Source organism: Oncorhynchus keta, chromosome 18 (genome assembly GCF_023373465.1).
Source record: "Oncorhynchus keta strain PuntledgeMale-10-30-2019 chromosome 18, Oket_V2, whole genome shotgun sequence".
NCBI classification, from domain to species: Eukaryota; Metazoa; Chordata; class Actinopteri; order Salmoniformes; family Salmonidae; genus Oncorhynchus; species Oncorhynchus keta.
The window spans coordinates 30,473,247-30,483,798 of record NC_068438.1 but is presented as its reverse complement, the minus strand read 5'-3'; the positions used below and the strand labels follow the sequence as shown (position 1 = coordinate 30,483,798).

Genomic DNA, 10,552 nt, shown 5'->3' with positions numbered 1-10,552 from the left:
TAGAGAGAGAGAGAGAGAGAGAGAGAGAGAGAGAGAGAGAGAGAGAGAGAGAGAGAGAGAGAGAGAGAGAGAGAGAGAGAGAGAGAGAGAGAGAGAGAGAGAGAGAGAGAGAGAGAGAGAGAGAGAGAGAGAGAGAGAGGATGCATTGAAAAGTAGAGAGACAGAGAGGAGTCAAATAAAGTTAGGGAAAAGAAAGTGGAACCAGTTGATACAGGAAATGGAAGAGAAGAGAAGAAATGAAAGAGAGAGAGATTAAGATGAAGAGAGAAGAGAGGAGGATTAGGGAAAAAGTTATGGATTTCAACTAAATTGTCAAAAGACAATTTATTACCAACAACTTTTATTTTTTCCTTCACACGGTCAATAAATACAAGCAAGATTCATAAAAATAACAACACTAATACAAAGCATTATAAAATAATTACACATATTACTGAAATGAGAAACTGATATCATGGACGAGCACATGAAGAGGTGCAATACAGGTCAGAGCTGCAAATAAATCTAAAACAGATGTTCATGTAAACTTACTGTATATTCTAATCTCTTCAGTAAGCAATTAGATTAGATTCTTGTTATGCTTTTCCAAAGGAAGTGTTCTATTGGTGCTGACTGGATGGGATAAGAGAACATATGTGTGGTGCTGATTTATGAGATCGTCAGTGATGCTCAGTCTGTTTTGTGTGTGTGTTTCCATCTAGCCACCCAGTAAGTTTACTGCCTCGTATGTTTGTGGCAGTTTAGCAAGCCTTTTTACCACTGGTAAACACACACACACACACACACACACACACACACACACACACACACACACACACACACACACACACACACACACACACACACACACACACACACACACACACACACACACACACACACACACACACACACACACACACACACACACACACACACACACACACACACACTCAAAAGTGAGTATGCACAAACACAACTTAGGGCTGAACTTCAGAAATCATTCCTAATCAAGACTACCAATACATCCATTTGAACAACTAAACAACAAACAGTGTCACCTTGTGTACCGGTATTCCAATATGAAGGGTGATTTTTGAAAGGGTAATATTCATCAAGGAAGGAAGAAAAACAACTAGAAACAAAAACGACAACAAAAGTCACATTTCAAAGGAGATACCAGTCAAAAGACACATCTGCAGCAGTTATGTTGGTCCATTTCATATCTCTTTTTGGTCCTTTCTTTCCATTCTTTCAGTTAGCTTCTGTGGACTGTACGTCCTCAGTCCCTTCCATGACTCCTTGGTGCTCCTCGTTCTCCTTCTTTTTCTCTGCTTGTCTTTCCTTCTGTCGTTACAATCCAGAGGTTGACTAAGGGGTGGGAGTGGACAGGGGGGTTGTGGGACGGGGTAGGAGGATCATAGGGGGCTTGGCTTTAGGGGGTGTTAGCTGACCCAGTGTGCAGGTCTAGGTCTCCCCATGAGGGGGTAGGTAGAGAGTGTGTGGGGTGGAGAGGCGGTCTCAGCTCAGTGTCTCCAGCTGTTCTTCTTTTCCGGAACTTTCATCAGCTCCTCCTCTTCCTCTTTGGAATCTAAACAAGAGGGACAATCCAATATGAATTCAATCTATGATTACTACATGAATCATCAAGCATGTGTCCTCAGATGCTCTGGCTAGGGAGCATGGTGTGTGTGTGTGTATGTATGTGTGTGTGTGCTTGTCACCTTGGCACTCAGGACAGCACATGCCCTCCCGGCGGGTGATGTTACTACAGGTCAGGACTGGACACTGCTTCCTCTGACACTTAGTCACACCATGCTGGAGAGAGGGGGAGAAAGAAAGAGAGAGAGAGGAAGGAGGGGGAGAGAGAGAGAGGGAGGTACATTTGGAAAACACCTCACAATGCTGAGAAACCAGAAAATGCTCCATGCTTCTCAACTCCAAATCGCAGATTTACCCCCTACCCCCCCGACATTGGAATTTTAAGGGCTACCCAAGTACCCCCATCCCTACAGCTTTGAAGCTCAACCACGTCTGAAACATCCCTACTCTTTCTGAAAAAACATGTATCACTGTGGCATGGAAAAAAGGTTTACTGAAACATAGGGAGTTCTCCAGTGATGTTTTTCTCTTTTGCTCTTTGGGGTTTAGGCCCAACAGTCTGAATCTTTTTTTTGTCTTGAATTGTGTTGCTTGGCAACAGGTCCAATCCCACTCCAAGTGGCTGTATTATGTAAGAGACTTGTTCCTGACTGGTACCTGACTCTCTGTAATACTCACGTCACACCAGCAGGTAATGCACTTCATCTCTCCCATCAGGGGCACACGGGGGTGCCAGTTGTCACTATTCTGGTAGAAGTTCTTCCCAAACTTGCAGTGACTCGTCCCGTCTGCCTGCATCATGTCAGCGTGCCCCAGGGGGGGGTTGTCTTCCTCCGGACATTCCTTACAGCAGTCGGAGGGGCTACGGCGTACCGGACGACTGCAGGTCAGGGCTGGACACGTCACCTTCTCACAGTGCACCTCGCCTGTGGCTCCCTACAGGAGTGGAGGAGGCAGGACACAATGGGAAATTAGCAGAATTTACATGACATTCTAGGAAACTGAAGAAAGATTAATAGTCATGTTTCTAATAATGTTAGCATCACTTATCGACTAACATCATGCTAGCTGTGAAGGCATAACCTAGAGGCCTACCTTGCAGGTGCAGAGGGCACACTTGATGTAGCCAAACGGAGGGACGAATGGATGCCAGGTAGACCCAGGAGCATGCATCTTCTGGTCCCCCTCAAAGTAACAACCTGAGAGAGAGAGAAAGAGAGGGGGGCAGAGGGATGAGAGAAATAGAGGACACTCTTAGCATTGGAAATGCATATCAATCTCAGAGGTAAAAAGTATCTGTTGGCACAAAGACACAGAGGGTACCAGACAGATGGAGATGAGGGAGGGTGACAGAGAGAGACAGAATGAGTGCCTGCTGGGAGGGAGAGACAGAGGACCTGAGATGGAGAGGAGGGAGGGAGACAGAGAGAGACAGAATGAGTGCCTACTGGGAGGGAGAGACAGAGGACCAGACAGATGGACAGGAGGGAGGGAGACAGAGAGAGACAGAATGAGTGCCTGCTGGGAGGGAGAGACAGAGGACCTGAGATGGAGAGGAGGGAGGGTGACAGAGAGAGACAGAATGAGTGCCTGCAGGGAGGGAGAGACAGAGTACCTGAGATGGAGAGGAGGGAGGGTGGTGGAGAGAGACAGAATGAGTGCCTGCTGGGAGGGAGAGACAGGACCAGACAGATGGAGAAAGCGAGAAAGAGGAGGAGTGACAGTCAGACAGAGAGATGGTTCAGAACCTTCTGGATTCTCGTCTAGCCTCTCTGGCGTCTTCATTTCCTTGGGGTTTTTCCTCTCTAAAGGACAGATGGGAAACAGACACAGGGAAGTATTATTTCACAACTTTGCGACCGTAATGGGGTGCCCTGTCAAGAATAAGTCCTTTCAAGAATAAGAAAAACACAGTCAAGCACATAATCCTATTCAAACATAGTAACACACACACACACACACACACACACACACACACACACACACACACACACACACACACACACACACACACACACACACACACACACACACACACACACACACACACACACACACACACACACACACACACACACACACACACACACACACACACACACACACACTCACCAACACACATGGGGCAGCACTTGTCGTCAGGCTGGATGGTGCGAGAGCAGGTGAGGACTGGACAGATGACCGGGTCACAGATCACTGTGCGCTTCTACAGGGAGGACAGAGAGATGGAGGGATGAGGAAGGAGAAAAATGTACAGAAGAAGAGGTGGTTAGACACAAAGTCATTAAATATAGAAGTAGAAACTTTACTTCTAGATTCTCAAGACTTCTAGATTCTCCATCAAAAGGGCTTCTTAGTCGAGGACTAGACATAATTTGTGTCTGGGAAACGAGCACTAATTTAATGTGTAACGTGTGTAGTTGGTTGTAGTTGGAACAGTCCTACCTGACAGCTGCAGGTGAAACAGTGGTTGTAGTTGGGGGTCCAGAGTGAGCCGTGGGCGTGGTGTTGAGTCTCGAAGAAACAGGTGTGGGGGTCTTTCTTTAGTTCCTCAGGATCACGCACAAACAGGTCATCAAACTCCGCCAACTCCACCTCACCCTTTGTCCGAAACTCACAGTTATTAGGCACATGAACCTGTAGGGAGAGAAAGAAAGAAGGAGGGAGGGAGAGAAGCAGGGAGGAGAAAGACAGGAGGGAGGGAGAGAAGCAGGGAGGAGAAAGACAGAAGGAGGGAGGGAGAGAAGCAGGGAGGAGAAAGACAGAAGGAGGGAGGGAGAGAAGCAGGGAGGAGAAAGACAGAAGGAGGGAGGGAGAGAAGCAGGGAAGAGAAAGAAAGGAGGGAGGGAGAGAGAGAAGCGGGGAGGAGAAAGACAGGAGGGAGTGAGAGAAGCAGAGAGGAGAAAGAAAGAAGGAGGGAGGGAGAGAAGCAGGGAGGAGAAAGACAGAAGGAGGGAGGGAGAGAAGCAGGGAGGAGAAAGACAGAAGGAGGGGGGGAGAAGCATGGAGGAGAAAGACAGGAGGGAGGGAGAGAAGTAGGGAGGAGAAAGAAAGAAGGAGGGAGGGAGAGAAGCAGGGAGGAGAAAGACAGAAGGAGGGAGGGAGAGAAGCAGGGAGGAGAAAGACAGGGTGAGCATGAGAGAGTGAATCGACATACCAATTAGGGTCTGGCTTAAAATTGTATCAGTTATTAGAACCCATTGCCCTTTATGGTTGTGAGGTCTGGGGTCTGCTAAGCAACCAAGAATTCACAAAATGGGATAAACACCAAATTGAGACTCTGCATGTAGAATATATCCTCAGTGTACATCGTAAAAAAACAAATAATGCATGCAGAGCAGAATTAGGCCAATACCCACAAAATATTAAAATCCAGAAAAGAGCCGTTAAATTCTACAACCACCTAAATGGAAGCGATCCCCAAACCTTCCATAACAAATCCATCACATACAGAGAGATGAGCCTGGAGAAGAGTTCCCTAAGCAAGCTGGTCCTGGGACTCTGTTCACAAATACACACAGACCCTACAGAGCCCCAGGACAGCAACACAATTAGACCCAACCAAATCATGAGAAAACAAAAATATAAATAAACAAAACAACAGAGCAAACTAGAGCGCTATCTGGCCCTAAACAGAGAGTACACAGAATACCTGACCACTGTGACTGACCCAAACTTAAGGAAAGCTTTGACTATGTACAGACTCAGTGAGCATAGCCTTGCTATTGAGAAAGGCCGCCGTAGGCAAACCTGACTCCCAAGAGAAGACAGACAATGTGCACACTGCCCACAAAATGAGGTGGAAACTGAGCTGCACTTCCTAACCTAATACCTAATATCCTAATACCTCCTGCCAAATGTATGACCATATTAAAGACACACATTTCTCTCAGATTACACAGATCCACAAAGAATTCAAAAACAAATCCAATTTTGATAAACTCCCATATCTATTGGGTGAAATACCACAGTGTGCCATCACAGCATCAAGATTTGTGACCTGTTGCCACAAGAAAAGGGCAACCATGGAAGAAAAAACACCATTGTAAATACAACCCATATTTATGCTTATTTATTTTCCCTTTTGTACTTAAACTATTTGCACATAATATGACATTTGATAAGTCTTTATTCTTTTTGAACTTTTGTGAGTGTAATGTTTGCTGTAATTAATAGTTTATTTCATTTTTGTTTATTACCTATTTCAGTTGCTTTGGCAATGCAAACATATGTTTCCCATGCCACTAAAGCCCCTTAAATTGAAATTGACTTGAGAGAGAGGGGCAGAAAAGGGTGAGCATAAAAAAGGGAGAATGAGAGGAGGGACAGAGAGAAAGAGAGCAATGAGGAGGAAGGAAGGTGGGAGAGAGGGGGAAGACAGAGGTTAGGATGCTAATGATTGGTTGGACACATCTGCCTTGTGGCTTGTTGTAAAGTGTACTTGTCAGCCGACTTTCTGCCCATGGCCCTACGGCTCCACGGCAGATTGCTGTTTGTGTCAGACCTGTTTGCTATTAAAACTGCCGGACCTTACTGGGTTTGTGTGTTAATTTCTTTCTTTCATTCTAATCACTGGCAGCTAAGACAAAATCATCAACCAGACCTCCTGTAACGATGTGTTTGTTTGAGGGTGAAAAGGCTGAAAACACAAGACCACCTGCCAGTGAGAGTGCGTGTCTGTGTGGCCTCACACTGGCTAAGTGAGCAATCAACACACACAGACACACACACACACACACACACACACACACACACACACACACACACACACACACACACACACACACACACACACACACACACACACACACACACACACACACACACACACACACACACACACACACACACACACACACATATATAAACACTCAGCTGGCTAGGGCCCTGAGGGGCCTCACCTCCCTCCCTTCCTACTCTCTTCCACCTGTCATCGCTCCATCTCTATAATCCTCAATATATTCCAATAATGCATGATCAACCTGAATGGTGTGGGTTGACATTAAGAGTGAGGTATGGTTTAGAGTGGTTGAGTTATGGCTGTGGAGGGATTGTGTTATGGCTGTGGTCCTACTCACCCGTCCACGTATCTCTCCTCTGATGTTGACCTTGGTGCTGACCTGGATGAAGGCGGTCCCTCTGTCCAGGTGACGCAACAACTCTACACTGATGTCCTTCAACACACCCTGGGCCTGAGAGAGAGACACCGAGAGAGAGAGACAGAAAGACAGACAGAGAGCGAGACAGATATACAGAGAGAGAGAGAGAGAGAGAGAGAGAGAGAGAGAGAGAGAGAGAGAGAGAGAGAGAGAGAGAGAGAGAGAGTGAATGGAATAAGAGTCTGTTATAGACATTCTCTATATCATACTGTCATGACAAAGTTGTTCATGTGTGTTTGTTTGTGATTATTCATGTCTTCCTCTGCCTACCTGAGAACCGTAGAACCCTGTCAGCAGTCTCTTGTGATTGGTGCTGCGTTCGTCAAGTTCTCCGATTTCAGCCAATCCGTGGAGGTGGGCGTTGACTGTGAGGTCATCAGCTTTGCTGAGGCCTGCCACCACGATCTCATAATGGAGGTGACAGCGCTCGTCCACAGACACCCAGGCATGGCCCCCAGCACTGGTCAGGACTGGAGGAGCCACAAACTGGCCTGCCAGAGGGACAGGAATCTCTGGCGAAGGAGAGGGTTAAATATTAAAAGCAAAAGACTAGAGTTAAAGAGAATAATGTCAAATTGGGATTGATGTTTTTCACCCAAACATGGACTGGAGTGGTCATTCAGATACGTTATAAAGAAGATTCTGAGGACACTGTCACTATACTCTAGAGGACTGGAGTTGTCTTTCAGATATTTTATATAGAAGATTCTGTGGACACTGTGACTCTAGAGGACTGGAGTTGTCTATCAGATACTTTATAAAGAAGATTCTGTGGACACTGAGACTCTAGAGGACTGGAGTTGTCTATCAGATACTTTATAAAGAATATTCTGTGGACACTGTGACTCTAGAGGACTGGAGTTGTCTATCAGATACTTTATAAAGAATATTCTGTGGACACTGTGACTCTAGAGGACTGGAGTTGTCTATCAGATACTTTATAAAGAAGATTATGTGGACACTGTGACTCTAGAGGACTGGAGTTGTCTATCAGATACTTTATAAAGAAGATTCTGAGGACACTGTGACTCTACTCTAGAGGACTGGAGTTGTCTCTCAGATACTTTATAAAGAAGATTCTGAGGACACTGTGACTCTACTCTAGAGGACTGGAGTTGTCTATCAGATACTTTATAAAGAAGATTCTGTGGACACTGTGACTCTAGAGGACTGGAGTTGTCTATCAGATACTTTATAAAGAAGATTCTGAGGACACTGTGACTCTACTCTAGAGGACTGGAGTTGTCTCTCAGATAGTTTATGAAGAAGATTCTGTGGACACTGTGACTCTAGAGGACTGGAGTTGTCTTTCAGATACTTTATAAAGAATATTCTGTGGACACTGTGAGTAGAGGACTGGAGTTGTCTATCAGATACTTTATAAAGAAGATTCTGAGGACACTGTGACTCTACTCTAGAGGACTGGAGTTGTCTTTCAGATACTTTATAAAGAAGATTATGTGGACACTGTGACTAGAGGACTGGAGTTGTCTTTCAGATACTTTATAAAGAAGATTCTGTGGACACTGTGACTCTAGAGGACTGGAGTTGTCTTTCAGATACTTTATAAAGAAGATTCTGTGGACACTGTGACTCTAGAGGACTGGAGTTGTCTATCAGATACTTTATAAAGAATATTCTGTGGACACTGTGACTCTAGAGGACTGGAGTTGTCTTTCAGATACTTTATAAAGAAGATTCTGAGGACACTGTGACTCTAGAGGACTGGAGTTGTCTATCAGATACTTTATGAAGAAGATTCTGTGGACACTGTGACTCTACTCTAGAGGACTGGAGTTGTCTCTCAGATACTTTATGAAGAAGATTCTGTGGACACTGTGACTCTAGAGGACTGGAGTTTTCTTTCAGATACTTTATAAAGAAGATTCTGTTGACACTGTGACTAGAGGACTGGAGTTGTCTCTCAGATACTTTATGAAGAAGATTCTGTGGACACTGTGACTCTACTCTAGAGGACTGGAGTTGTCTATCAGATACTTTATAAAGAAGATTCTGTGGACACTGTGACTCTAGAGGACTGGAGTTGTCTTTCAGATACTTTATAAAGAAGATTCTGTGGACACTGTGAGTAGAGGACTGGAGTTGTCTATCAGATACTTTATAAAGAAGATTCTGAGGACACTGTGACTCTAGGGGACTGGAGTTGTCTATCAGATACTTTATAAAGAATATTCTGTGGACACTGTGACTCTAGAGGACTGGAGTTGTCTATCAGATACTTTATAAAGAATATTCTGTGGACACTGTGACTCTAGAGGACTGGAGTTGTCTATCAGATATTTTATAAAGAATATTCTGTGGACACTGTGACTCTAGAGGACTGGAGTTGTCTCTCAGATACTTTATAAAGAATATTCTGTGGACACTGTGACTCTAGAGGACTGGAGTTGTCTATCAGATACTTTATAAAGAATATTCTGTGGACACTGTGACTCTAGAGGACTGGAGTTGTCTATCAGATACTTTATAAAGAATATTCTGTGGACACTGTGACTCTAGAGGACTGGAGTTGTCTATCAGATATTTTATAAAGAATATTCTGTGGACACTGTGACTCTAGAGGACTGGAGTTGTCTATCAGATATTTTATAAAGAAGATTCTGAGGACACTGTGACTCTACTCTAGAGGACTGGAGTTGTCTTTCAGATACTTTATAAAGAAGATTCTGTGGACACTGTGACTCTAGAGGACTGGAGTTGTCTTTCAGATACTTTATAAAGAATATTCTGTGGACACTGTGACTCTAGAGGACTGGAGTTGTCTATCAGATACTTTATAAAGAAGATTCTGTGGACACTGTGACTCTAGAGGACTGGAGTTGTCTATCAGATACTTTATAAAGAATATTCTGTCGACACTGTGACTCTAGAGGACTGGAGTTGTCTATCAGATATTTTATAAAGAATATTCTGTGGACACTGTGACTCTAGAGGACTGGAGTTGTCTATCAGATACTTTATAAAGAAGATTCTGAGGACACTGTGACTCTACTCTAGAGGACTGGAGTTGTCTATCAGATACTTTATAAAGAATATTCTGTGGACACTGTGACTCTAGAGGACTGGAGTTGTCTATCAGATATTTTATAAAGAATATTCTGTGGACAATGTGACTCTAGAGGACTGGAGTTGTCTATCAGATACTTTATAAAGAAGATTCTGAGGACACTGTGACTCTACTCTAGAGGACTGGAGTTGTCTTTCAGATACTTTATAAAGAAGATTCTGTGGACACTGTGACTCTAGAGGACTGGAGTTGTCTCTCAGATACTTTATGAAGAAGATTCTGTGGACACTGTGACTCTAGAGGACTGGAGTTTTCTTTCAGATACTTTATAAAGAAGATTCTGTGGACACTGTGAGTAGAGGACTGGAGTTGTCTATCAGATACTTTATAAAGAAGATTCTGTGGACACTGTGACTTTAGAGGACTGGAGTTGTCTTTCAGATACTTTATAAAGAAGATTCTGTGGACACTGTGACTCTAGAGGACTGGAGTTGTCTTTCAGATACTTTATAAAGAAGATTCTGTGGACACTGTGACTCTACTCTAGAGGACTGGAGTTGTCTTTCAGATACTTTATAAAGAAGATTCTGTGGACACTGTGACTCTAGAGGACTGGAGTTGTCTTTCAGATACTTTATAAAGAAGATTCTGTGGACACTGTGACTCTACTCTAGAGGACTGGAGTTGTCTTTCAGATACTTTATAAAGAAGATTCTGAGGACACTGTGACTCTACTCTAGAGGACTGGAGTTGTCTTTCAGATACTTTATAAAGAAGATTCTGT

The 10,552-nt window shown here is 44.1% G+C and overlaps 1 protein-coding gene across 1 annotated transcript in view; it reads right to left on the bottom strand.

Moving 5' to 3' along the window:
- Positions 1 to 323: 323 nt before the first annotated feature.
- Positions 324 to 10,552, bottom strand: part of LOC118373521 (chordin-like) — a 32,730-nt gene continuing 22,501 nt past the window's right edge. The window contains exons 14-22 of the mRNA XM_052467883.1: positions 7,011 to 7,252; positions 6,660 to 6,773; positions 4,027 to 4,218; positions 3,694 to 3,787; positions 3,330 to 3,386; positions 2,677 to 2,780; positions 2,260 to 2,517; positions 1,704 to 1,797; positions 324 to 1,570 (exon numbers count right to left, since the gene is read on the bottom strand). Coding sequence (XP_052323843.1) covers positions 1,506 to 1,570; positions 1,704 to 1,797; positions 2,260 to 2,517; positions 2,677 to 2,780; positions 3,330 to 3,386; positions 3,694 to 3,787; positions 4,027 to 4,218; positions 6,660 to 6,773; positions 7,011 to 7,252 — 1,220 coding nt within the window. The 3' untranslated portion in view covers positions 324 to 1,505. The remainder of the gene's footprint in view (positions 1,571 to 1,703; positions 1,798 to 2,259; positions 2,518 to 2,676; positions 2,781 to 3,329; positions 3,387 to 3,693; positions 3,788 to 4,026; positions 4,219 to 6,659; positions 6,774 to 7,010; positions 7,253 to 10,552) is intronic.